Source organism: Vipera ursinii (genome assembly GCF_947247035.1).
Source record: "Vipera ursinii genome assembly, chromosome: 8".
Lineage (NCBI taxonomy): Eukaryota > Metazoa > Chordata > Lepidosauria > Squamata > Viperidae > Vipera > Vipera ursinii.
The window spans coordinates 17,106,674-17,134,671 of NC_139519.1; the positions used below are offsets into that span (position 1 = coordinate 17,106,674).

Below are 27,998 nucleotides of genomic sequence, written 5' to 3' on the forward strand. Positions count from 1 at the left end.
AGATTGGTGTCTTTAAGATACAGACTCTGGACATTCTCTGCTCCCAGAATTGTATACGCTGACTTTCTGACTTCATGATATCAAAAAGGACGATGGAGGCTTCTTTGCCATTCATGTTTCTCTTGGCTTATACAGCAGGTGAGTGAGAAGAGGCAGTTTGCTGCTTCTGCTTATGAATGAGCACTACTGGCCAGGCAAGTGCAATCTAGAAAAATCAGTGTCTGTTGAAAAATACAATAACAGCATTTAGCTGGTAGGAATTTGCTTCCCTTCTATGGTGCTAAGCTTCCACCAGATGCTTTTTGTTTGTATCTTGCACAGGCTGAGATTAAAACTGAACAAAGTTTGGTTCAGCATTTGGTAAGGATAATTAGTTCATCTCAGTAGAGGAATACAGTATATGTCAGCTTTCCTTCTGACTTTAAACATATTTACAAACAAAGAAAGTCCCTTGAGTTCAGTATCCCAGAAGAATTTACTCCTGGGTATATTCAGGATTGCATATTAGTTTTGTTAACAGTTGCTTATGATTGCTGTCTGTTTGATAATGGGTTTGTTAAATTTTCTTGCAGTTTTCTCATTGAGTTTTCCAATTTTCAAGTTTACATTGTATCCTGAAAAGCAGCATGCAGTTGTTCCTACTACACAACCGTACAAGGAAACACTGCTTGCTTGGCATCCTGTCCTAGTTCAACTTCTGTTGCATATCACCCACTGTTGCCTATATTCTGTAACATCTGGAGATGTTATAGTAGAGTATGAAACAAGCCAGGCTGTAACTCAGTTAAATACTAAACTGATTCTTGCTAACAGAGCTTCAAATGATGGGAGAAAGATATTGGCTGCTGGAGCCTTCATTTAAATGTTTATCTTCCAATATTTATCAATTTATATTTCTAATAACCCTCTTAAAAAGTAGCTAAGGTAGCCTCAAATAAAATGTAAGAGTACTGATTCCTCTCCTTCAGTCATTCAAGCTCTGTTAAGGATATAATGTTGTATATGTATCTCTGTTTGTATCAGTGACTTTCAAGTAAATAAGTATAGGATTGCCATAGCTGTAAGAGATGTTTTTAAATTCTTTTTTTATGGCTTTGCTCACACAATATGCTGAGCCAGGTTATTTAAAGACTTAACAGCTGGGTTTGTACAAGATGCTAGACTAGACTAAAATGAGATGGTTAGCTGTGTTCAGGACATTGTGAAAACCTAGGCATTGTCCTGACATGTTAATCTAGCAATCACATTAAGCTGTATTTGCTTAGGCATTGTGACAGGAGTACACAGGAACTGTATTTAATTAAGCGGGGTTCAGCATATTGAATGGAGGCAATAGTGCGCTATTTAAATTCATAATAGCAAGAAAGCAAAGTGGCCTCTATTTTCTCCTGCAATGGGGAGGGAATCAGGGACAGACTGTAGACTGTAGGCAGAGTCTCCTCCCAGCTGCCTGCAATTAGTGCAGGTTCGCATCCCACCAGGCTCAAGGTTGACTCAGCCTTCCATCCTTCCGAGGTAGGTAAAATAAGGACCCAGATTGTTGGGGGCAATTAAGCTGACTTTGTAATAATGCCACTTGGGGGTGTGTGTGAAAGCCCTAATAAGCAGGCATATACATAGAATGAAGGCTACTGCTAAGCTTGTAAGCCGCCCTGAGTCTTCGGAGAAGGGCGGGATATAAATGGAATAAAAATAAAAATAAATAAAATAAAATAGTCACGAAGTGTCACATGGCAGAATTGGGCTAAAAAAATATTCACACATAAAGATACAGATACACATTCTATGCCATACTTTCCTAAAACTTTGTGCTATAAAAGTGGAATTCTAAAGATCATTTTGGATAAGGAAATGGGAGATTGTATGAATGTACATGTGGTGGGGAGAGCAGCAGAAAACAGCATCAGTTGAAAAAATAGGAAAAATACGATCATGTGAAAGAGAGAAACAATGAAAGTAGTTGTGTAATCTTCAAAGTTTTTTTAATGCATCTGAAATATATTCTTTCTTTCTCAGTAATAGGCTTCCTTGACAACCTCTAACAAATTGCCAGCTATTTTTGCTGTTCAGAAATGTCTTCAGAATTGAATGGTTGTACTTCAGCACAGGCATTGCTGGAGTATTTTTGAGAAGCTGCAGCTGTAAATCAGATTGTCCTGCCCTTTTGTCTGTCTCAGGTGCTAAGTTTCACTTAGCTTCCTATTATGCTGATCACATGGTGCTCCAGAAGGAACCATCTCGTGCAATCATATGGGGCTTTGGAGATCCTGGTTCCAAGGTGATGCTGACACTCTCCCAGAATCAGACTGTTATGACCAAAATGGTACAGATGGAAGGTAATTCATAATATTAACTGTGTACATGTCTTTCCTTGTCACAATGCTCATACATAGAACATAGAATAATAGGGTTGGAAGGGATCCTGGAGATCTTCTAGTCCAATCCTCTGCTCAAGCAGGAGACCTTACACCATTCTGGACAAATGGCTGTCCAGTCTTTTCTTAAAAACCTCCAGTGATGGAGCATCCACAAATTCCAGAGGTAAGTCGTTCCACTGATTATTCTCACTGTCAGGAAATATCTCCTTAGTTCTAGGTTCCACCTGTTACTTCTTGTCCTGCACTCAGATGCTTTGAAGAATAGTCAACTGCACCTCTAGGCCTTCTGTTTGTTAGACTACACATACCTAGTTCCTGCAGATGGAAATGTTAGACGCCGAAATGGGGCTTCTTTCTAGAGTGACCTTGGATTTGATTCCATTCCTGTCTGGGTGGCTTTATATTTCCTTCTTACGCTTCAGGCCATCAAGTTTAACTGCTGCTGCTGCTTGGTGCAGGAATCCAAATAAAGCTATGATTGTGGCACCTGGGTGAGCAGAACTGCTTTACTAAAAGCCAAGGAGAAAAAATATGGCAATAAATCATCATTTCTTACAAGAACATTGACCTTTGGTTATAACACAATAAAGAGAAACTGTCAGGTCTGGTCATTCTGGGAAAGATACTGATCTCTAGTGAGTAGACTACTGCTCAAAACCACAAGAGGCTAGCGTGGGAGTACCCTTTGACCCATCACTTCCTATGGATGACCTGATGGTGACAGGAAAGGTGCCCTTTGCCAGCTTCATGGTGTTTTTCAGATAGCCAGCCATGTTCCAGTGGGAGTTCCAATCTGTTTTACGTGGAGTTGCTTTTAAAACAGTCTGTTACAAAATGCTGCTATTTAACAAACCACTGGAAGGAGTAAAATTTGTTTCTCTTCATTGCCATTTGAACCAAGCTTGTTTTAAAGAGTTGGCATTGGCCTTTCAATACTCTAAATCAGTGTTTCTCAGACTTGATACCTTTAAGATGTGTGGACTTCAATTCCCAGAATTCCCAAACCAGCCAAGCTGCTGTAAATCGAACATTAGAAATTAGAAATCTTTCAGATGCTTTTCTGGAAAACTTCCATCAGTCTCAATCAGCAAGGCCAGTATTAATGGTTGCTGGAAGATTTTGCAGGAAGTATATGGAGAGCCAGGTTCCCACCATGATTCTAACTTACTTAGAATATATTCCCCAATTGCTTTTCACATATGAGTGAATCGACTGAGTCTTCTCAGTGATGAAATCATAATTGTAATCCACCTTCCTGGCACAGATCTTTGCATGTTCCTCATCTCTAATGATGTTTTCTGCCAAATTTTATGATAAACATTGGTCTGTAAGCAAATAAAATTTGGCTTGATATTAGTGCATTCATTACTTTGGAATACTTTAGAATGTTGATATCAAGCCTGGGATTTAATTTGTGTTTTTTTTTCCTATCAATATTATCAGAAAACTGTGACACTTGGAAAGTTATGCTGGATCCCGTGGCCCAAGGAGGTCCTTATACTATAAAGGTACACCAGTACATCAAGGAAGAAGTGTCCAATATATCATTAAAAGATATCTACTTTGGAGATGTCTGGATTTGCAGTGGACAGAGTAACATGGAGATGACCGTTTCACAGGTGAACCACATTCCTATAAATTCCAGCTAAGAGGGATCAGATGACAAAGCATTCTGAGAACTGATTTCGAACTTTTGCTAAAAGGATATTTTGGGCTAACAAGTAGTTTTTAGTGACCATTCAAAGTTACAACAGCACTAAAAAATATAACTAATGACCATTTTTCACAGTTACAACCTTTGTAGCATCTCCATGATCATGTGATCAAAATTCAGCCACTTGGCAACTGGTTCACATTTATGACTGTTGCTGTGTCCCAAGGTCATGTGATCACCTTTTGCAACCTTCTGATGAGCAAAGTCAATGGGGAATAGGAAATGTTGAGTCACTGTGCTAGAATACCAACAAGGCAGGGAGACCAGCAGATCACAGCTGATCCTGGCTTGTTCTGTTGCCTGCAAGTATGAATGTACTTCCCTCCGCCCAGTGCGCTCCCACAGAGAGGGCCTCCTCAGGGTGCCACCGGTCAGAAAATGTCGATTGATGGCCCCCAGGGGGAGGGCGTTCTCTGTGGGCGCGCCAGACCTTTGGAACCGTTTACCGGTTGAGCTCCGGATGGCTCCCAACCTGCACTCCTTCCGACGTGATCTAAAAACTTATTTATTTGAACAAGCCGGCCTGGCCTGATGGGTTTGGGGTTTTAATTACTGTTTTAATTAATTTATTGTATTCGGGCACAATTGTTTAATTTGTTTTTAACTTTTGTATTTTGTATTTTTGGTATTTATTGCCCTGTACACCGCCCTGAGTCCTTTGGGAGAAGGGCGGTATACAAATAAAATAAAATAAAAAAATAAATAAATAATACTTTTGTTTTTAATTGCAATTTCAATGGAATCTTCTCTGCTTCCTAGATATTCAATGCTAGCAAGGAGATGGAAGATGCATCCAAGTATCCCCTTGTGCGGATATTTTCCACTTCCCTTGTTCAGTCAGAAGTGGAAATGCAAGACCTTGGAGGCATCAACTTGCAGTGGTCCATTCCAACAGCCAGTAAGAGCCTGACTTAAGTCAATCTTCTAGCAAGAAATCAGCAGGACCAATAAGATATTTTTCATGTTATGGTTGATTGGTGGGCTAAGAACTGGCCATTTTAGTTGGATAATGGCAACTTTGCCAGCACAACATATTGGGAGGAATAGCAAGTATTGGAAGGCCAGATAGTGTGTGAGGGTTAGGCTTAATGATTTGAATGGGTCCTTCATACTTGATCTTTTTACAATGCATATTTTGTAATAAATTTAAGTTAATAATTGTATTATTTCCGAAGCATCAAAATGTTCTAAATTTTCAGAAAAATATTCCATCACACAGGAAACCTGGGCCACGGAGACTTCAGCTACTTTTCTGCAGTATGCTGGCTGTTTGGCCGGTATTTGTTTGAGAAACTCAAGTACCCCATAGGGTTGATAGATACCTCCTGGGGAGGGACTCCAATTGAGGCCTGGTCCTCCAAGAATGCCTTGAATGAATGTGGGCTGTTACAGTATATTGAAAGGTAAGGAAAATTGGCTTGTGTGTATTTTTTAATTAATCTGATACTTTCCATCCTAGAAAATGGGTTTGCTTATTGGCTGAGCCATGGTTTATTTCACTGTGATTAACCTCCAATCTCCAATTGGCCAAGGTTCTGTTCACATACTCAGCTATAAACCTTGCTTTGCAAACCATTCTGGTTGTGTTTGCACATTGCATTAAGCTAAAATCACCATTACGGCTTAATGCTCGGAGAGAGTCGTAAGTCTCTATAATCTCCTAACATCTTTTGTCCATGTAACTACGATGACATTTTTCCCGTTCTAATTGTTTACTGCTTAATTCAGGATGAGTCCAATGAAATTTAAGAATCCTCTTGGGTGCAGTGAAAATGTGTACGCATCCATTTCAACCCATACCAGTTACAGGGGTCAGTTTCCCTCAACAAATTAGAGGAAGGCATGAAAGAAACCCATGTTAGTAATTATTTCTCTCAGTCCTCCAATCCTATCATCTTGTGAGTGCTGTGATTCAGTGTGTGTGTGTGAGTATGTGCCTGCCTTATGTTGCACTTTTAGGTGTATTGCAAGAGTTAAAGGACCATGTTCCAGAACAACATCAGTTGGAGAAAGCTATTTTACTAAACAAAGTGTCCCCCCCCACACACACACACAATGTAGCAGGTCTGATCCTTGATGACATTAGTGGTCAATAATTTAGGTGCCTGTTTTGGATGTTTTGCATGAAACAGAAAAAAATGAAAATATATTATAGAGCTTGATGATTAAAAAAATACTAGATAATTGAAAAAATAAAAGTCATATTGTAGCCTTACAGTAAGAGGTCCATTCCAGGCCATATTTGTATCTGTGGTAACAGAAAGTTGGAAGGCATTTCTTTGTATTTCTTTTTGTTTTTCTTGTTTTGCACTTTTGGCTTTGTATTTTCTTTCTGTTCTCTAATTTCTGTTTCTAACATTAGTTGTTATCTTTTTATTTTAAAAACTCTAATAAAGTTATTTGTAGAAGTAATTCAGGTGTCTGTGACTACCAAGCTGTCTTTTTGTTTTTGTTTTTTTGGTTTTTTTTACAAGGAAAGCTCCTGATCTTTAGGAATCTGCTTGGTGAGAACTCCTTACTCATTATCTTCCCTGTTGTGTTACAGAAGTCCTCCTATGTACCTTGATGCTGGTCCCCGAGAAATATCAGTGCTTTGGAACGCAATGATTCGCCCTTTCATCAACATGACCATCCAAGGAGTTATATGGTATCAAGGTATGTTTGAGTACCAGTGCAAGATTGAGCTGGAATGATGCTGCCGCTGCTAATGTATTGGACCTTGGTCTACTGCAGGGGAAGCCAACACTCTTATGAACACTGATCTGTACAATTGCACATTTCCTGCACTCATTGACGATTGGCGAAACGCCTTTCATGAAGGATCTGATGGGCAAACCAACAAGCAGTTTCCCTTTGGCTTTGTTCAGGTAAGTGTAGGAATGGAAATCCACTGCTGGGCAGGTTTATTTGGGCTCATTTAAATCTGTCCCTTTAAATTTTGATGTCACTTTTTTCAAGATGAAGAATCTTCCTATCTAAATAGATGCGATGATCTGAAGCTTTTAATGTGAATGTTTTGTGGTCGGTTGACACCATAAAATGCAAGGGACGTATGCAGAAAAGGGGTATTTTTCTAAATCAGTCATATATAGCTTTGGACGACTTCTGTTCCTGGTTATTTGTGAAATCCTTAACCAGTGATAAATATTGGTTCATATTTCCATATGGCATGCTTTCCTCTCCCAAGTGTTGGCTAGATTCTTGCATTGCTCTAAGTTGTGGGTTTTAATCATAGATTGTTGAAAAATTCAGTGGACTGGTTCAGATGACCAAGCCCGTGACTGGATTTACACACATGGTCAGCCAAAACTAAACAGATTATGACTGACTGTGATTCGTGGATCCATACATACTATGAAAGATCACAGACCTCGGCTCCTGTCTGTTTCAGCCATAGAGAACAGTGCGTCAAGAATTGTAACTGTTAAGCAGCAATCTTAGCCATTAGGTCTCTTAATAATGCATGTGGTTTTTTTTGAAGCTGCTGCTTTGTCACTCCCCCATTTGTTGTTTTCCAGATGCATTGAATTTTAATTCTCATAGTTCTTCAGACAGCTTGCCATTTCCCTAACGATAATTCTTATTCCTGAGAACTATAAGAGTTGATCCACTACGTACGAAAGACACCATGTTGAGGATGGCTGCCTAATATTGAGACAGTGAAATTATGCAAAAGGTTTGATTTTCCCACTTGCTGCTGTTATAGTGCAGAAACCTAAGAATTTGCCTTTTGGGCCAAGAAGGATCATTTGTTGGTAGAGTATAATACCCATCTGTGGACTGTTTCCATTCTCAGATTCTGTATGTTTCTACAACCATAACTGAATGAATGATGGTTATTCAGGGTAAGGATCAGACCTTCCACAGCTGTTCTGTCCATGATTTGTATCAGAGCCTTTCAGTTTAAGTAGGAGCTGACTAGAATGACAGATAAGTTGTGAAATCCGTGGCTATCTTTTCTTGAAGCTGTCCATTCTTTACCCTCTTTCAGTTATGTACAGCTCTCAAAGTGCAGACAAACGAAAATTTTCCCCGGATTCGGTGGCATCAGACTGCAGACTATGGCTATGTCCCTAATAAGAGAATGCCCAATACTTTCATGGCTGTTACCATAGATCTTGGTGATAATGAATCTCCTTATGGCAGGTACGTTTTAAAATTGCTTGAGATCTGGCCTCTACTCTCCTGCACGTTTTCTTCCCTCGTTAAAAAATGCTTCTGGTGGGTTGTTTTTTTTAAGACTGATACTACATTGGGGTCATATCAGTCTTGGTAGAAGGATTCAAAGATAACAGCATCATGCGGAGATGGAGAAACAAGCAGGTAGAATGAGTGAAGAAACTGAAGTGATGTGTACATGATGTGTGAAGAAACTGAAGTAGATGGGAAAACGGAGACGGTGACTTTGATTGGGAAGGTGGACTATAGCTGGTTGAAAGAAGGATGGATTGGATTCCAGTGCGATCAGAAACAAGGCTGAGACTGGACGATCAGGCCATCTATATAGGGATGGCTGGGGAATTCTGGGAGTTGAAGTCCATAAGTCTTAAAGTCACCACGGTTGGAGACCTCTGATCTCGTAAATAGTACTAATTGGCAGTACCTGAGAAAGCAACTCTGTATCCTGTCCTAACAAAAGCATTGAAATCCTTTGGGCCATCTTAGGGATTTAACAGATTTATTTTGGGCAGAATCTATAATGGATTAAAATTCTCATCATCTGATGAAATGGGGTTTTTTTCCCCTTGGGGGAAAGGAAATACACTGCACTATTGCTTACAATGCCCCATATCTGAGATTCAGTCTCAACAATGAGAGCAGGAACCAAGAATAGAGAGTGATGGCAGATTGCAAGACAGAAAAAAAACAAGACAGGCAATGGCATTACTGGCTTCTAGACTGGCTTCTTTTATTTATTAAATTAGTGTGCAGCCCATCTCTCTATCCAGCAGCTCTGATATCCATTCGGATTTCTTGTCCTTGAAATGCCACCTTTACTTCCAGCTTTCAACTTGTAATATTGACGGCTGCCAGCTGGATAGCCTTTTTAAAATGTGAGCGTGGGAAAAAATGAGCCTTAGTTCCCACTGATCCCTCTCATCCCTTTTCTTTGTCCTCCAGCATCCACCCCCGGGATAAGCGGACTGTGGCTTACAGGTTGCATCTTGGAGCACTGTCAGTAGCTTATGGGGAGAAAAGTATAATCTTCCAGGGTCCTTATCCTCAGAGAGTGCAAGTGAATGAAACCCACAAGCTTCTTAATATCACCTTTGAGGAATGTGTTCAGTTGCGTCACATGGACAACAAGACTTTTGAGGTAAAAGATGGGGTAGAGATGTTGACTTAGGATTAAAGCTGTTATGTCCAATACATCTAGTAGCTACCAGAATGGAGAAGGATTTTCTATGCCTTGAATTATGGCCTGCTTGCCATCTGTTTGAAAGTGACTGCTAAATCCATATGGATGTGTGTAGCCTACATGGCCTTGTTAAAGTTAGAGAAAGAAGATTGGGCTAGAGCAGTATTTCTTAAGGTTGGCTCAGCCTTTCATCCTTCCGAGGTCAGTAAAATGAGGACCCAGATTGTTGCCGGGGGGGGGGGGGGCAATATGCTGACTCTGTGATGAGCTGGGCTGTAAAGCACTATGAAGCGGTATATAAGTCTTAAGTGCTACTGCTATTGCTATTAACCTCAGCAACTTTAAAATGCATGGACTTCAACTCCCAGAATACCCCAGCCAGCATGCATGACAGGGATATTCTGGGAATTTGAAGTCCACACGTCTTAAAGTTGCTGAGGTTTAAGAAACACCGGGCAAGAGGAAGGGAGAAATAGCACCACAAAGACAAGGCGTGAGAGGGAACTTCAGCCCAAATTCTGAGAGAGTTGTCTGCCTATCTTGTGCTGTGTAGGAAGCAATATATTAAACCATCATCTACTTGTCATCCTGTTAAGAGGCATTCAGTTATGGCATCCTTTAATGAATATAATAATACATTTTTTGCACAAGTTCCCCTAATCCTGAACATAGAAAGTCGCTGTTGTATCTTTTCTCCAGTGAGATTAATAGAAACATCAAAATTAAAAGGATGAGATTTAGATTGGGGGAAATTACATGGAGAGAGGGAGTAACAAGAACTGAAACGTCTGTTCCTTACTCTTGTTCACAAATTAACACCAAGCCCTCAGCAGTTGTTGCTTGGAAAGATGCAGAATCTTCAACTGAAGCAATTGCGCTCTTTTGCCTTTTCACAGGTGTGTTGTTCTAATCAGGAAACATGCAGTTGGAAACCGGCGTCCATGGTGTCATCCTCTTCCTACTCGGTAATCCTGCAGAGCCCAACCTGTTCAGATGGCATAAAGGGCTTGCGCTACGCCTGGTTTGAATGGCCTTGTGAATACAAACAGTGTCCCATTTACAATCTACAGGAATTGCCTGCCCCTCCCTTCATTACATTTTCCCACAATAACCCTGCATGGATTTTGCTGTGAGTGAGCTGAGAGTGAAAAGAGGAATCGGCAGCTTATTTTGCAGACCAGAGTGCAGGGGGGGAGGGAAAGAAGTGTGGAGCACAGCTACAGTTTCCTTTTCTCAAAGTAGTAAACTTCTCAGGTTGATGACTGCTGAGAAGAATTTTAAAATGAACAACCCAGTCACTTAACTTGCCAGAAAGGTCATAGTAGGGGAGGGTGGATCAGTTGATGATTCGTATTCTTGTTACCTGCCTGAGGTGCCGTAATAATTGGAATTATTTTGTAAGTACCTCACTGGAAATCAAATCACTTCTAAAACAATCCCTGGTTACCTGCATGCAACCAAGAGAGCCAGGATTCTGAATGACAAGGCTGGATAATAAAAACTTCCTCTGGGAACATTGACATTCCAATGCATGTTTAAATGTAAGTCCTTCTGAATTTAGCAGGCCAAGCTCCCAAAGAATGGGTTGGATGGGCCAGTTGCAAAAAGCCATACTAGTCCAGCCATTTGCCTCTTCTCTTGTCTCCAATTGATCTGGAAAGGCATGTTATAAGAAAAGCAGGGAAAAAACACTCAACGTTTCCCACCCCCTCACGCTGCTATGCAACTATTACAAGAGTAAGCCTAATACAAGCCACGCCTTGTGCTAAAATGAATGGCCGAGCTTTGGTGTTCCAGATGTTGCTGGATGTCAATCCTTGGCAAGCTGAGTGATGTTGGCAGATGCATTAAAGTGATACCTAGACTGTGTATCTTGTCTGCCCTGTAGTGAACTACTATTGACCTCCAGATTAAAATAAAGGTCTTGGGTTTTCATTTTATTCCAGAACTACATTATGTTGTACTACCACCTGCAGCAACTAATTCTCACAGCAAGTAAAACCCTTTCAAACATGAAATGTTACATTAAAAGCACAATATCACTTTTCAAAAATAGGAACATAGAAGTGTATTGGCTTTTCTCAAGCAAAATCCTTGGCTCCAGCCAAAAGCCAGGGAGGATTTCCCCATATTGGGCTTCGATCAACTTGATTTCCTCACTTATGTATGTATGTTGCATATTTTTCTTAGAGGAGAAATCTGCCAGGATTTTGCACCCAAACTGAGCGAAATTGGCATCTGTTGGGTATACTATTTAAACCAGAGTTGTCCAAATTTGGCAACTTTAACTCCCAGAATTTCCTAGCAGATCCATGAGGTTTCTCACTATATAAGAAACAGTAATAATAGATTGGTCTTTGTTAAATAACACAGACTTGAAGGTAAGAGAAGAGATGTTTCATGTGCTAGACTTATTTCAGCTAGAGGATTCCAGATGGTAGAGATTATTTGACTTTGCTCTTTGAAAATTAACCTCTGGCATTGGGCTGTGGAATATTAGATGGGTGAATCTGCCAGTTTCAGTGTGTTGCGGATTTGTAATTTTATTAACAATTTCAAATGTTCTATTTCCACATTAGCTATTTTTTTAAAGCTTGAATCAAATGGGTATTTTATTTTCAAGTGCACGCAATTATTTTGCTATTTGAGCTAAAGTGTGTATTTCTGTACAGGAATTGGTTTTTCTTAATAACTGCTCTTTTTGAAATGCTGGCATTTTTGTCCACTTACCTCAGTGCCCTTTTTATAAATTGATGAACTTTGCAAAATTCACTGAAGTTGCTACTTTAAAGGAGAAGTAAAATTCAGCTTGTCTCTTGATTGGACAATGCAGAATTAAGTTCATAGTTAAATATGGACTTCTCCATCCATCCTTACTGTGGAACAGCTGTCACTCCTGAATTGATCTTGTCCTCCTATGGGAGAGTAAGATTGACCTGTGACAAGGGTGGACTGAATGTAGATGGAGATGTACTTCAGATTAGCTGTAGTAGGGGTTTCTGAAGTCAATGATTTAGATGGGTTATTTGCTAAATTAGGGAGCAAGTAGGAGGTGTGTCTGAGAGAATTTCAGTTGTGATTCTAAAAACAAATCCCTAATTTGAACATTCATTTAAAATGTTTTCAAGTGCTGTGCCTATATTTTTGAGCCCTTGTATGGCTCTTTTCTTTAACAAATTTAAGAGTTGGAATGAAAACGCAGTGTTAACATTCCCTATAATTACATGGCTGTTGAGACAGACAGGGCAAATATGGCAATTTAACTGCAAATGAAAGGATATGGAGTGTTTGCATGTAATATCCATTCTATTTTTTTAAAAAAAACAAGTCATGCTTAATTTAATGGAAATTTTTACCCTAGATAAAAATACCTACTTTAAAATGAAATCTGTAGACAGCAGCAAGATACATGTTTGTCTACATAATCATTCTTTGAAAATGAATCCATAAGCCTCTGGCGGGCATTTCAAATTAATCCTCAAATTTCTATGCAGAACAACTTCCAATGGAAAAAATTATTCATCATTTGAATTCATTCATTCAAAAGTATGCAATTATTCAGCACAGACCTATGTTTAAGTTAATATGCAAGGAGTGATGATTTAATAAATATTTGTATAAATATAATTTATAAATATAAATATTTAGAAATATATATAAAGTATAAATATTTGCCTAGCAGTTAAAATCACATGACATGAGCATTGTCACTTGTCCTGAACTTCCTAGCCATTCGTGTGTGTACCTGGCAGAAAGTATACTGTACAAAAAGTGCCAGACAAAAATTCTTGATTTACAGTTGTTCCTCTTTCATAGTTCCAGAAATCCATGGGTGTTTGGATTGTTATAGATTGCGTAGGTAAATATTTTGGATAATGGTCTTGTATGATTTAAAAATGAATGAGTTATACTTCCGTTATTGTGTCAGTCAGTGTGTTTTTGTTGTTGTTGAGGAAATAATCTGCAATGTTGTTGTTAGCTGCGAAGTCGTGTCCGACCCATCGCAACCCCATGGACAATGTTACTCCAGGCCTTCCTGTCCTCTACCATCTTCTGGAGTCCATTTAATCTGCAATAGCAAAGTGGAAGTATGATTTCCACCCATGATTTAAAAAGTCCAAATTTTTTTTCTGATTTAAGAGGTCTCAATTAAAACAACCCCCTCTTGCCTAGAAAATTGAATGTTCAATCATTCACCCTGGCAGGAATTGTGTAAAGGAATTTAAGACCACTGATTTAAGTTTCAGTCTTTCCTTTAATTATGTGAAGGCTCTAAGAAATAAGAAACATTTTGGATCAGCTTAGTCCAGCATCTTTTTTCTCACAAGATCTAGGTTAAATGCAGATGGCTTCAGAATGCTTCTAGTTAAGAGCTACATATTTGCAAAAGAGAAAAGATTCCTGCAGTTAGATACAAGGCTGACAATCCTGACACTGCATTGCCTACTCTGCAGGTTTTTTCCCTTCTCTAAATACACTCATCTTTGTCATAAATAATATTCTTCTGTTTTTTTTCCTTTTGCATTCTTCTAAGCCCAAGATCTTATTTGGTACATGAAAAAAGAGTAAACAAACTGTGGTGAATTTTGTCATTCTTTTGCTTACATCATTTCAGTGTCTTTATGCTTTGTTATCTTACATGGGGATGTAATTAATACAAGCTCTCAAATGTTGTCAACGTTGGTTTACATTTTGCCTTTCCACTGAGCACTGAAGGCTGTTCGATTTAATTACTAGGAGATTCTATATGGGTTTGCTAGGCCATTGATTTCCCTTGTTAAAAGTTATTTGTGCCTGCTATAATTCACAATCATTATGTAACAATCTGCATATGTGGCTGTTTATAAAAACAGGAACTATCCATCTAAAACACAGAACAGATGCTGCTACTGAATGCCGAAGCATTAGCTTAATTTGTATTGGATTTCTGTCTTCACTTCTTTCCAGGAACAGTTTAAAAGGCTGGTCTTAAACTTTAAGAAAGCCCATTCGGGGTCACAGTTAAAGGCACTGGGTTAGAAGTTGGGAGATCATGAGTTTTAGCCCCACGTTAGGAACAATGCCAGCTGGGGGGGCGGGCGGGCAGGGGGGGTGTACTTTGGACCAGTCGCTTTTTGTGAGACCTGGGAAGAAGACGAAGAGGAAATCACTTCCAAAAACGGGGCAAAGAAAACATTTTCAGGAAGAAGACACTGCAGTCTCCCAAGATTCAAGTCTGACCTGAAGGCACAAACTACAGACTCCCCCAAATCCACAGCCCTTAATATTTAATTAAAACCATAGATTATTTAAAACCAGAGCATTTTCTTTGAAGACTTTGCTTTTTTTTTGAGCCTGTTGCTCAGCTCTGAGAAGTCAAATACTTAAATCATCAAAGTTCAGCTTTGGCTCAGCATGTTTTTAACACTAACCTTTTTTTTAAAAGGGGAGCTTATCTAGCTGCTTTTAGTTTTACACAGTAAACAATGAATAAGGACCTGTGAACCTACTTACTGGTCTTTATGTTGATCGTGCCAAGTTTAAAGAATATGATTTTAAATCAATTATCCAATTTTTTTTTTAACGCTGGAAAGATGATCCAGCTTATCAATTTCATCTAGCTTTTAAGCTTCACTTTATTGTGTAAAGCAATTAGGGTGTATTTCGAACTGTCCCCTCCAAGGATTTTGTGCACCCTCTCTTAAAAATGCATGAGGTTTATTTTATATATATAAACTGCTTAGTGACTTCAAAGTAGAAAATGCGAGGTAACAAAAGTCCACTTTTAAAATGAAGATTTTAAAACTATCTGATCAAAGCTTAAGGAAAGTGGCAGAGATTTGTAGGGCCAGAAGTGATGAAGTTACCATAAAGAAAATAACAATCTAGCTTTATAAGAAAGTCAGACTATAAAACAATGCAGAAGTTAGGGTTCAGTTGGAAAACTGGTGCATTTATATTTATTATAAGGGTGAAATCCATGGATGTAACAGCAGAAAACAAAAGTATTAATGGACAAACAGTGGGGTCCAACAAAAAGAAAGAATAAAAATGACCCAAAGTACACAGGGAAAAGTCCTTTTTCGCGTTCAGTGCTCTTCACCAGTTTGAATTTTTCTATTTGGTGCAGTATTGAATCCATCCCTGAGTCAGTTTTCCTTGGCTTCCAAACCAGGTTTCATTTCTGGTATAAGAAAAAAAAAGAACTGTATTAAAAAGATTCAGCAGTTCCTAGATTGGAATTGGATATTGTAATTCAGATAGCTGAACTATTTTCCTCCTGGAGTTTATATATATAATTTATTATTTATTAATCAAATTTATATAGCTTCCTATCTCATGGGAAATGACTCTGGTAGCATATAAAAACCCAATAAAGTAGTACAGCTAGTCTTTGACTTATGGCCAGCCACATAGCAACTGTTCATAGTTATGATCAGGGGTCTTCAAACTTGGCCCTTTTATGACTTGTGGACTTCAAGTCCCAGAATTTCTGAGCCAGGCACTCTGGCTGAGGAATTCTGGGAGTTGAAGTCCACAAGTCATAACAGGGCCAGGTTTGAAGACCTCTGGTTATGATGAATCCCCCACAAAAGGTACTTATGACCCAACTCCAAAGTTCCAACAGCCCCCCCCCCGCTCCCTGCAGTCACATGACTTCATTTTGGGCACTTGGCAACTGACTGATTCACAACATTTTTGCGGAAAACCAGTGTTTACTTCTGGCTTTTGGCAAATGGTTTGCTTAATGACTGCAGTGATTTGTTTAGCAACCGACACAAAAAAGTCAAAAAATAAAGTCAAGTCGTGGGAAATAAATGATTCCACCCCCAGCCCTCTCGTGGAGTTATAGAAAGTGTAATTGCACAAGATTTTTCCTTCCCACTTCCAAGGAAAGAAAATTCCCAGAGCTTTCCACAAAAGTAGAACTTGTGAGGTCTACTCAGTTACAACAAGTGTTGATTAAAATAACACCTTGGCTTATATATAAAAAAAGTGCACAACCTCAGACTACAATAGTTTGGGTTGTATTTGGTTATATTCCAAACAAAGACCCACCACAAAGACTCAGTGGGGATTTTTGGATATCTGGAATGGAGCAGCCAAAGAGGCCGCAGAGTATTGGAGCAACAATTTACATGGTTGCCCTTTGCTCCCTTGTAACGAAAGAGAAGATAACAGATATCAAAAGAATATACCTTGAGCATGAACTAGAGAAACAAGAACTATGTTTTGTGCAGTAAAAAAAAACCACTCTGGGAAAGCAGCAGATTTCAGCACAGCTTTCAGTGGGAGTTACTTACCAACTTCATTCTCACGATGGAGCAAGTTCTCATTGGCATTGGAATTATGCTTTGGCTTTGCTAGCTGCAGGCCCGCAAGAAGAGTCATAAAATCTACAACTGTGTCTATGCTTTCCTTGTTGGGTGAAATGTCCTTGAGAGTACTCAATACGCTCAGTCTACTGAAAGATTTGACCTCTGAGATGTTGGCTCGCAGGAAGAGCAAGATGATGTTGAGATCATTAAACGGGCAAGTCAGCATTTTCTTGCTGAGGAGATCAAATGCCGGCAGCATTTCATAAATGGACAGAAGCCGCTTGTCCCACTGACACAGCTGAAGCAGGTGGTAGAGGACAACTGGGCCCAGAAGGATGTATACAGAGCCAAGAGAGATGCTGGTAACTTGGAAAACGGAGAAGAAAACCAGCTTGCAAGGAATCCAATCTGGAACATCAGATTCTTCTCCCAGGAGCCCTGCCTTGATTGAACATCTGAATTTATCGTGAAAAAAGACCTGCAGGTGACAGTATCCCAAGTAGAGGCAGCTGACAGCCAGAAGAAAGAGGAGGAAGAGGTTCCTCAATACATAAATGATGATCAAATAGTGAGAACGTTGCTTGCAAGTCAGGTACCTCTCCAGGAGAGGGAACTCAAAGTATCTCTCACTGCGAGCCCTTGGGAGGGAAAGAAAAAAGAAAAAAAATAAGAATAAACTAGAACTCTTCTTTTCCACCTGCGGGGCTTAAAAACAACCAAACCAGAAGAGGACAGTCCTAGAGATTAAGGAGGAATAGTCCCAAGAATAGCCACTGGTATATATTATGAATGCAGGGAGAAATTTGCAATGCAATGCTTTCCTGTTAACCTGTGATTTTGTAAGTGAAAATTCTGGGAAGAGAGAGAGAGAAATTTAGCACGCAGATCACCTATCCGTCTGCCACTTACAGGTCAAGCTCCTCCCAAAAATCCTCTGGATCCTCTTCAGATTGCTGGAGCTTCACCATGTATTGCACCAAGCGGATGGAACGGTTATAGGATTTATCTAGTTCATCGATGATGAAGAACAGATCACAGTTGAGTGAGGGGACGGCTGCATATTTCCACAGCAGATAAGGCAGGTACATGGCAACTGCAATGACCAGCAAAGAATATGGGAAGATCTAGGAAAAACAGAACAAAAAAAAGAGAGTACTGTGGTCAGTTGAAGGGCAGAACAGTGTTTCTCAACCGTGGCCACTTTAAGAGGGGTGGAGTTGAAGTTGAGAAACACTGGGGTAGAAGACTACAAATTAGACCCTGGGTTCCACATGGTGCGCACCCAAGAGAGAACAGATGGTGTTCTTCTCCACCCCAATACCTTGAAGACCCAGAGGGAATTGGATGTAGCATCTCCTGCAGGTTCAGAATTGTAGCGAAGCAAAGAGTCCCAACATACGGCATCAACAAAATGAGACTGCTCTGCTGTGAAGTTGCTAGGAGAGAAGCAGCTGATCTGGGATCCTATGACAGAGAGAAAGAGAACCGTATTTATCTCCACCCTTCTTTCCAGCAATGCAGCATCCATCAGCTTCCTCTACCATAGTAAAAATAGACAGCTGCTCTGTTTTGAACCATCTCTAGCAAGGATTGTCTTTGTAGTCGATAGGGCTCGCAACTTGGGCGTCCTCCTGGATTCACGGCTCAATTTCGAAGACCATATAGGAGCCGTGACCAGGGGGGCTTTTGCTCAGGTTTGCCTGGTGCGCCAGTTGCGTCCCTATCTGGACCGAAACGCCCTACGCACAGTTACTCACGCGCTTGTGCCCTCCCGTTTGGACTACTGTAACGCTCTCTACATGGGGCTGCCCTTGAAGACCACTCGGAGGCTTCAGCTGGTGCAGAATGCGGCCGCGCGAGTTGTAATAGGGGTTTCCCGATACTCCCATGTAACACCTCTACTCCGTGAGCTGCATTGGCTTCCGGTTGCCCTCCGGGTGAAATTCAAGGTGCTGGTTATCACCTATAAAGCCCTACATGGCCTGGGTCCGGGATATCTGAGGGAACACCTGCTGCCGGCATCAAACGCCCTTCGCCCAGTGCGCTCCCACAGGGAGGGTCTTCTCAGGGTGCCACCAGTAAGAGATTGCCGGCGGACGACACCCAGGGTTAGGGCCTTCTCAGTGGGGGCGCCTGCCCTCTGGAACCAGCTGCCAGTAGAGCTGAGGACTGCCCCCGACCTCCGATCATTCCGCCAGGGCCTGAAGACCTGGCTCTTTGAGCTCTTGGGCCCAGACTGAGGAGAAATTTTTAATTTGGGGTTCTTTTTAATTGAGTACAGGGTCAATTTAATATTTTTAATTTGGTTCTTAATTTTTGTATTTTGGATTTTTAATTCCCTGTAAACCGCCCTGAGTCCTCAGGGAATAGGGCGGTATATAAATGTAACTAAATAAATAAAAATAAATAAATAGTCAAATCAAGATGAGATCTGTGCCCAACCTTAATCCCTCCAAGCCAGCATTCAGGATCAAACTGCTTCCCCACCCCCCAATTTTTTGCTGTTGCTGTTGTTAACTGATTAAGAGATTGGGCCCATTATGCTGTCACGGTGCTATGGCAGTTGTAAACTCTTTCTGTTCATCATCTCTGTAGGCTGGGTGTGCTAAAAAAAATAATAATCATTCCCTAAACATATTTTACAAGATTTTGAGACAAGCTAAAGAGAGAAATAAGTTTTGTTTATTCCATCTGGATCAACTAAAATCTCACACAGGCATCCATTTCCAGAAATAAATTCCTGGGGCAGGCTGTGAATTGCAGCCATGAAACCTCATCTAACCAATGTCAGACTTGTGCAAAGCCACACACAGCTCAGCCTGGTTTGGGTACACTTTATCAAACGAGACACTGTTGCTTCTGGAATGGGTACCTTTGTATCCTCCCTCATTCAGTGTAGTGCTGGCTATGCTGAATTATCCTTTTTGTGGTTCATGGGGCTTGTTTCCAAGGAAAAATACCTAGAATTGCAGCTGCCAAACTTAACGGGAATTATTTTGAGAAAACATCTGGATGTATTCCAGTGTCTCTTTTCCAAGATTCATATATGGATTTAGCCCTTGCATCACAAGCATCCCACTGGTAGTGACTGCTTGATCATTTGAAGGCCATGAACTTCATGGCTGGGTGAAAATTTGAAGCTGGATTTGATACTCGAACTCTGAACCTCCCTTTTGTTAGTTGGAGAACGCTACCGACTGCTATGTAATCCTGTATATGGAATAATTTTTAACAGTGTCTGAAACAAAACATCCATTTTTTCCTGTATAGAAGCATCACTCAGTCTGAAGATTGACACGTTTTCTCAATCACCGTCTACTAGAAGTAAAAGGTCTAAGGCCACCATTCAGCTCAGGGGAGATTTTGCATTTTATGTGTTAAAATTGTAAGGTGTGGTTTGACTGCACTTTACAGTTCAATGTCATATTTATTGAAGTCCCAGGGAATCCAGAGAGGCTAATTGCAAGGCTTCCGATATGAAAAAAAACCCGGATTGATTTTGCAAATGCTAAATTCAATATCAAAGTCTGTTTCAAGTTAGCATACTGGGCTTGCAGTAAATTCATTTTTTTTAAAAAAGAACATTTTGTCCTTGCCCCTTCTGCTGGCATCTCCCTATCGGTGGCCACGTCTCCTCAGCCCCACGGAAGGCCTCAAAAAACAACAGTCACCCCCAGCCCCCCCTTCAAAGAATAATAAATTGACCTACCGGTGGAAAATTCCTGTGCAAACATGAGAGACACCAAGAAGAGCGGCAGCCCCACTGTGACAAACTTCATGATGCGATCACACGGCAGCTCCAGGTAAAGCCCTTTTGCTCCGGACCGGTTTGGGTCTGGAAGCAGTGCATCAGAGAGCATGTAATTGCCAGCTGTGTGCGCGATCGACATGGTTCCTTTCTGAAGGGGCCAAGCATGCAGGCACAGAAGAGGTGGCTTCTCCAAGGGCTCAGCTACATCTAAAGGGGGAGGTGGCTTGACGATGGATGCCTTTTCTCCATGGGGAATTAAGCATCAGGCGGTTGTAAATGACCACCTTGGCTGTTTCGCTAAACAAAACGATAATTACAGGGCAACCTGTTCCCTGCGACTACCCTCAGCCCAGAAATAGAGCAGTTGACCCGGGTATGCTGTGATTGGTAAAGGCTCCGCTGTCTTTGGCCAACAGCTGTCTTAACATGGCAAGGCTGGGCCGTGTGGTTTTAGCTCCCTCTTTCATAAGCAGATGTTATTTCTAGCCGCCACTGGTAAGGAGGTAGGCCAGTGTATTTGCTTTTCAGATCCAGGAATCTCCAGGGGTGGATATTAAATGACTGGCCGAGAGTTCACATTTTCAGAGGTGAAGCGGGCAGAAAGAAACCCTCTCAGAACTCCTACGAATTTTATTTCTGTGGTTTAGTGACGTGAGTGTGCGACGCTTTCTTCTGCATTTGCTATTAAAAGCCAAATGAAGAATTTAAAAAATTTCATAGCATTTTCCCCCAACTCCCTCCCCAGCAGCCCAGTTCTAAAACATAGCTTTAAGCATCCACAATTTAGATAATCCACAACTTGCATGTGGCCATCAGGCAAATTGCTGCCGCTCCTAGAGCATATTGCTTAAATTGGTGGCAAAACCAAGTCCCAGCTGTGTGATTTTCCTTGCTAAAATAAGAAGCAAAATAACATGTTAAGTCTCCAAAGCTTAACATATGGGAAGATTTCAGGGAACCTCAAAAAGCTTGAGTGGGTTAATGCACATTTTTAGCACACTACAAGTGATAAGGTTACCTATCTCACACATACTGTCTCTCCCCCCACACACACACACACTATCCCGATTAAAATCCTATGTCAGTTTAGCCATTCCACGCATCTGAGGAAGTGAGGTGTAATTCACAAAAGTTTATGCTTTGATCATAGACTCTCCTCCTGTAAACTACAGTGGCTGAATTCACATATATGTGGCTTTCTAAGGCTACCAAGACCTCCAGTTTTCTTTACACATAAATCAGTGTCCTGTTTTTCCCCCCTGAAATACTTTTGATTTGTATACAGTACTAATCCTTTAGCACAGTTTCTTTAGTAGGTCTCAAAAATATTTTTGCAGTAAACAGCCAATCAACCCCAACACGTTATTCTAATTTTTGTAAGAACCATTCTAAATTATTTTTAATAATGCTTATCTGTAATTTCTACAATGCCTATACTTGCAGCGTTAGGGAAATAATTGAGAAAATTCAGTGGAAGAACACAATTTGCGTGCAAAAAGCATGCTCAATCCGGGCCCTCTCCAGCTACCCATTCAGAGTTGGTAAGACAGCAGTAGTCAGACTTGGGACAAAACAGCCACATGCGCTATCACAGTTGCGAAAGAAAAGTTGAGGCTGACTTTCTTAAGGCTGTTCTGTAAGCTCACGGCAGAAGCAAGATGTGAACCAAGAACTCCCCAATTGATAGCTCCATCAACTATTGTACACCCCAATCATAAGAAACCTCTTGAGTGTTCCTCTCCTCTCCCCAATGTCCCAGTTACATCACATTCAGCACAGCACAGGACACATCCTTTATTTAAGTAGAATAGTGAACTCTGTTCGGCTGAGCGTCAGCCAATACTGAAAAAAATGTGCCCAATTCTTATTCCAGACGTAGCAGCTCATATAAACCACTGAATTCTTCCAAATCTCCCAGTTTCCTTTGAAACCAGCATACAAGGCCCTGGGAGATTTGTGACTGTTCCTCCATTTGGTTTTCAGTTGCTAGGCAGGAGTTTCCTCTGAAAGGCTGCAAGCTTCCAGAGACGCATATTTGTGATTTCCCAGCTCAGAACATGAGGTTCCAGGTGCTTCACCTTTCACAAGATCCCCCCGCGGCTTTAGAAAGTCGGGAAAAGGCATTCCATTAACGAAGTAGCATAGCTAATCACTCTGAGTTTCTTTTTGTTGTGATTCTGGAAATTCTAGCTTTAACCGTTTTAAGGAGCGCTTGAAGAAGACGGGTGGCTTGCAAAACAAGTGGATCTTCTGTTCCTCACCGCTGTTTATTGGAGGCAGGGTGAGCTCGCAGGCATGTAGGTGGAGAGGGAGGTAACGTACTTTGACTTGTTCCAAACCCAGTTTCTTCAATGTACCTGGAGAGAGTTTCTATGTATGCATAAAAAAAAAGAAAATAAACAATGATCCACTTGCGTTTCTAATTATGTTGAATCCAACAAAATATACGATTTGGCAATCCTAACTACCCTGAAGCCCACCCTACCATTTTCTTGGATTTTAGTTCATGGCCATATCCACCCAGGTTCGTCTTAATACCCCACTTACCTGTGGTGCTAGCTTGCTCCAGTGAGAATACTTGTGATCCCCAAGGACTGGGCAACCTAAACCATAAGCCAAGTGGACTCTGAGTTGATGCTTCACTCCTGCATAATGAACAATGCGTGGGGAAAAAAGAGGCGTAACCATTAAATATATATATTGGTGGTTTGGGGCAAGTTATATAGAATCATTTTCATATGCAATTTATCTTGAAGGGAAATTTTAAGCTTTGCTTGGTTCAAACAGCTTAATATACACATTTTAGCAGAAAAAAGCAGAAAGGGATATCAATAGCTTAACAGTACAAGAGACATGCCGAGTATAACGCCATTTCTCTTCCACCAGGCACTTTTGCCTATTAGCTTTGGCCTTAAGTGTTATGTTATACCAGGATAATAGCCTTTACATTTCCTTGTTTTACTGTTCTTCTCAATTCTTTTCATCCTTTCCGCAATAGCTATCCCTTTTATTGTTCTAACGACGCAAATCTTTGGTTATTGCATACATCAAAAAATAATTAAGGCTTCAATCTAGATTCATTTAGATTCAGTGGAAAAAAAACAGGAAAATAAAAAAGGTCATTCTCAGATGCTTGACAAGGTTTATGGGTATTGACATGATGTTTCTTAACCCCAATTGTTAGAGAACAGGAAAGGCAATGAGAAGCATCAAAGAAAGGGGCATGTAATTGCTTACCTGTGATTGGTTCCAATTCAAGGAGAGAACAGGCGGACCAGGTGCTTAGCACACGATACCGGGTCACTGCCAAGTGAGCATCTTTGTTCCGGCGCACTTTGCGCAACTTTTTGTCTTCTAAAGATAGACGATAATTTGGTGCCAGTGTCATCTAAGTCAAAGATGCACATGACTCAAAATCAATTCTTCATAACATCCAAAAAGCCAATAGGACAACAGTTGAGAAGATTAATAGGCTACATAGAATGGAGAAAACTGTTGAATTGCTCCACTATTAATCCAGACTTACATCATTTAGGTGCTGCAGCTAGAGAGGAATAGGTAACATAAGAACTTTTAGAGGCCAACACTTGCTCTCAATTTCAAGTGCGCCCACCACTTATAAATATTATAGGTGTAACAAGAGAGCCACTTTGGTGTATGGGGAAGGCATCAGGCTAGAACAGGGATAGGCAACCTTGGCTCTTTTATGACTTGTGGACTTCAATACCCAGAATTCCTGAACCAGCCATGCTGACTGAAGTCCACAAGTCATAAAAGAGCCAAGGTTGCCTACCCCTGGGCCAAAAACTAGGAGACAGAGAATTCTATTCCTACTTTAGACATGAAGCCAAAGGAGAGATCATAGATCTGTCATCTCTCTCAGCCCTAGGATAAAGGCCATGGCAAACCACTTTTGAAAATGTTATCTAGAAGACTGCAAGGATTTGTCAAGACAGTTGCTAAGAATCAAGACTGATTTGAAGGCACTAACACACACACACCATCCCATAAAGCACCCCACAACTAAGTGCAATTATGATACAGTAGTGATACTTAAGGTAAAAGTTGTTTAGCATTTCTTTCAAGAACTGGTATTCATGTTGGTAAAGATGCTGGCGAGTTTCCTGAATTGAGTGTGCTAATCCTAAATCTGCCTAACCGGTAAGCAATAACTAAAACAGAGGTCTCCAAGTGAAAATGCTGTGGCCAGAATCGGCAAATCTCTGCTGCCAGGAATACTCACTTTGAAGTGCGCCTGGTGGCTCTCCACTTCTTTCTCCAGAATGGGAATGTCCACCAGCCCCTCTTCCGGCTCTGGTTTTCCAATACAAATCGTCCTATGAAAAGAACGGGGGGATTTCAGTCCTCTCCAATAGTAGTCCACACACTGCGTGAAGACCAAGGGCTGCTGGGTTCTCCTTATACTATAACTCATACTGCAGAAGGGCGGTCCTTAGTAGATTCTTGGCTTACTGAAAGTCAATGTTTCTTATCAAGTCGCAATAACAACTTACTTATCACTTGTAAGATTTCTCCTACCAGTATTTCTTTTCCACCTGACGGGTTTTGAACATCTCTTGGACCCGGTGTGCAATCATCTCATCTTTTGCTAGGACCATCACTCCAGTAGTTTCTTTGTCCAGCCGGTGACATAAATGCAGGGGTTGAGCTTTCATGCCCTCTAACATCTTTGCCAGTATTGGCAGCACATCTGTAATGCATGTCTTCACCCGAGGGCCCCCTTGAAGTAGAGAGAGACTAGATTTATTTATAATGCCAAGGCATAAAACCTGGCTTACAAATAATTGTTAGGTGCATTTATTCAACCAAGCTTAACCAAACTACTTTATGCTTAACACAAAACACCTAATTTCCAAAGCTATGTGGTTTTTTTTATTGGTGCTACAGCATTTCCAAATATCAAACTCAAGCTGGAGCAGTTTCAGGAAAAATATTTTATGTTGAGCTACCTGTGAAAACACACATTATTGTAATCTGACAGTTGGGTGTTCTTTTTGCTGCTCCTCCAATATTTACCATCAAAACATACATGTTCAGACATACGATGAAGCCAGTTGATTTTCATCAGTTTTAATACCAGTCTATGCAGTATGCAAAAAAGAAAAAAAAACCTGACGGCAGGGTTTGCTTAGAGAATCCACAATATAAAGCATCTGCCACATATTAACTAGGAAGTCTCGTGCTACATTCTGAAAGCAAAATAAGACTTAGTTCCACAGGATGAATTCCTATAAAGGCTCAGAAACCAACGCAAAATCATTTGACTTCTCAGCAAGACTTTTATTACCCATCTAGTCTAAAACATTTTTTATCAACATTGCTAGAAAGCCAGCATTGTATTACACTTACCATGGACAGGAAGTCCGTAAGGCTTGTTTATTACTACAATATCTTTGTTCGTGTAGAGGATCCCCTGTTTCAGAACCTTGGCTAGGACGTTAGGATGGAGCTGCTGGAAGCATCTGGTCTGTTGAACATATTCTTGCACTCGCCTCTGTACTCGGTCTTTTGGAACCTTTGAACAGTCAGTGAAGAACCAGTCACGTGGTTAGTCTCTTTACTGCACAGCTTTGGCAGCAACAGCATATAACAAAGCAGAAATGCATATCAGACAAGGTGCCAAAGAAGGTGCTACATAGAAAGTACATATGTTAGGGGGATTTTTGCTTTTGGGGCAGGGTGACAATTGATGTGAAGGTGCTATAGGAAAAATGATAGTATGGTTGAGAGAGATAGAAGGGAGGGGGGAGAAGGAAGGGTGGGGAAGAGAGAGAGCAGTTTTCCCATCTCATTTATTAAAAAGTCTGCTTTTCCAAGTTCGGAGAATCCACTAATTGTTATTCAACGATAGATTCAAGTAGATCTGATGGAACAAAACTGAACAGCTAAAGAGAATGTATACTCCAGCCATGCTTCTTTTTTTTTGGAAGATTATTGCAGCTTGCTTTGATGCAAACCTTTATTTATTTATTTATTTATTTATTTATTTATTATTTATTTATTTATTTATTTATTTATGGGACTTATATGCCGCCCTATCTCCCGAAGGACTCAGGGCGGCTAACAACAGTAACATATAATAAATACAGAAGTTAAGATAAAAAATTAAAATTAAAGGCCTCTGTACAATAAATTAAAATTAAAATAAATTATTTATTTTATTATTTATTTTATTAATTTAATTTATATACCGCCCTTCTCCCACGGGGACTCAGGGCGGTGAACAGGGCAATACATAAAAACTAGATACAAAAATTAAAATTGTTAAAACATGATTAAACAGTGCCCATAAAATTAATACAAATTAAAAGTTAGAGTTAAAAATTAAAAACGTAATTAAAATCCCTGTCAGTCCAGTTCAGCCAGGTGGAAAAGGAGTGTTTTGAGGCCGCGGCGAAAGGACCGGAGATCTTGGGCCATCCGAAGCTCATGGGGGAGCTGGTTCCACAGGGCTGGCGCTCCCACAGAGAAGGCCCTCCCCCTGGGGGTTGCCAGCCGACATTGTTTAGCCGATGGTACCCTGAGGAGGCCTTCTCTGTGTGAGCGTACTGAGCGATGGGAATTTGTTCCTGGCAGCAGATGATCCTGCAAGTATCCCGGTCCTAAGCCATGTAGGGCTTTAAAGGTAAGTACCAGCACCTTAAATCTCACCCTGAGGGCAACCGGTAACCAATGCAGCTCACGCAGGAGGGGTGTAATATGGGAGTATCGGGGTGCTCCCATCACTACCCGTGCAGCTGCACTCTGCACCAGTTGAAGCCTCCGGGTGGTCTTCAAGGGCAGCCCCATGTAGAGAGCATTGCAGTAGTCTATACGGGAGGTAACGAGTGCGTGGGTGACTGTGCGGGGTAGCCTAAAATATAAATATTCATATAAATATAAAATATGAACGATTTTATTGGAAAGCTAACAGGATGGCCGACAAAGAAATGCCATGCATAGGAAGGATAGTCGCATCTGTCCAGAGCCAGGGTCAGATCACTTACCGGTCAAGCTGTGTCTGTAAATTGTCTACCCAATAGAATCCTTCACAATGAACAGGGAGGGTAACACACGTCATTATTCCTGCATCTAGGATTCTGCACATCACAAAACTTCCATTGCCGCATCATACGTAGCTGGGAGACCCAGCTCGCTTAATTTTCAAAGTTCTAGCCACCAATGCACGCTGGGAAGTGTAGTTTCTCCGTGGTGCATGCTGGGAAAAACCAACAAACCTGCCCCCCCCCTCCAAACTCACGATTCCCAATCAAACCCACAGATTCACCTCCGGGACCACTTTCGGCTTCTTCTGCTCCCGCAGCTTCTCCGCAATCTGCTCAGCTGTCACCGAAGCGGCCGCGGCTGGACTGTGGGAAAAACTCCTCCGAAGAGCGGCGGCTCGCAGAAACAAGCAAGGAACGTTTTGGGCAGCCATTTTCTTTCGGGCCCACGTGACGTCAGAAAGGGGGTGGACTCAACTCTTCCAGGGCACGCC

General features: G+C 40.9%; 3 protein-coding genes across 4 annotated transcripts; 1 reads left to right on the top strand and 2 right to left on the bottom strand.

Annotated features, from left to right (window-relative positions):
* On the top strand, positions 1-14,029 carry SIAE (sialic acid acetylesterase). Of its 2 annotated transcripts, none has more exons than XM_083368285.1 (10): positions 1-138; positions 2,178-2,336; positions 3,822-3,997; positions 4,852-4,990; positions 5,312-5,495; positions 6,638-6,747; positions 6,826-6,959; positions 8,084-8,238; positions 9,214-9,409; positions 10,348-14,029. In XM_083368285.1, exons 1-10 carry the CDS (start codon positions 75-77, stop codon positions 10,582-10,584), a joined length of 1,554 nt encoding a protein of 517 aa, XP_083224411.1. In that variant the 5' UTR covers positions 1-74; the 3' UTR covers positions 10,585-14,029. The 2 variants fall into 2 exon arrangements, with proteins under 2 accessions (XP_083224411.1, XP_083224412.1); XM_083368286.1 differs by having other exon boundaries at positions 39-138; positions 2,017-2,336.
* A 1,333-nt stretch (positions 14,030-15,362) lies between these two features.
* Positions 15,363-21,537, bottom strand: PANX3 (pannexin 3). Its single transcript, XM_083368291.1, has 5 exons — positions 20,459-21,537; positions 18,071-18,213; positions 17,659-17,873; positions 16,735-17,387; positions 15,363-15,614 (listed from the first exon to the last, which is right to left on the bottom strand). The coding sequence occupies exons 1-5, from the start codon at positions 20,637-20,639 to the stop codon at positions 15,580-15,582; spliced, it is 1,227 nt and encodes a 408-aa protein (XP_083224417.1). The 5' UTR covers positions 20,640-21,537; the 3' UTR covers positions 15,363-15,579.
* A 741-nt stretch (positions 21,538-22,278) lies between these two features.
* Positions 22,279-27,965, bottom strand: RPUSD4 (RNA pseudouridine synthase D4). The gene is made up of 7 exons (XM_083368566.1): positions 27,789-27,965; positions 25,871-26,036; positions 25,040-25,241; positions 24,744-24,837; positions 23,738-23,888; positions 23,048-23,145; positions 22,279-22,870 (listed from the first exon to the last, which is right to left on the bottom strand). Exons 1-7 carry the CDS (start codon positions 27,936-27,938, stop codon positions 22,646-22,648), a joined length of 1,086 nt encoding a protein of 361 aa, XP_083224692.1. The 5' UTR covers positions 27,939-27,965; the 3' UTR covers positions 22,279-22,645.
* Between the last annotated feature and the right edge of the window lie 33 nt (positions 27,966-27,998).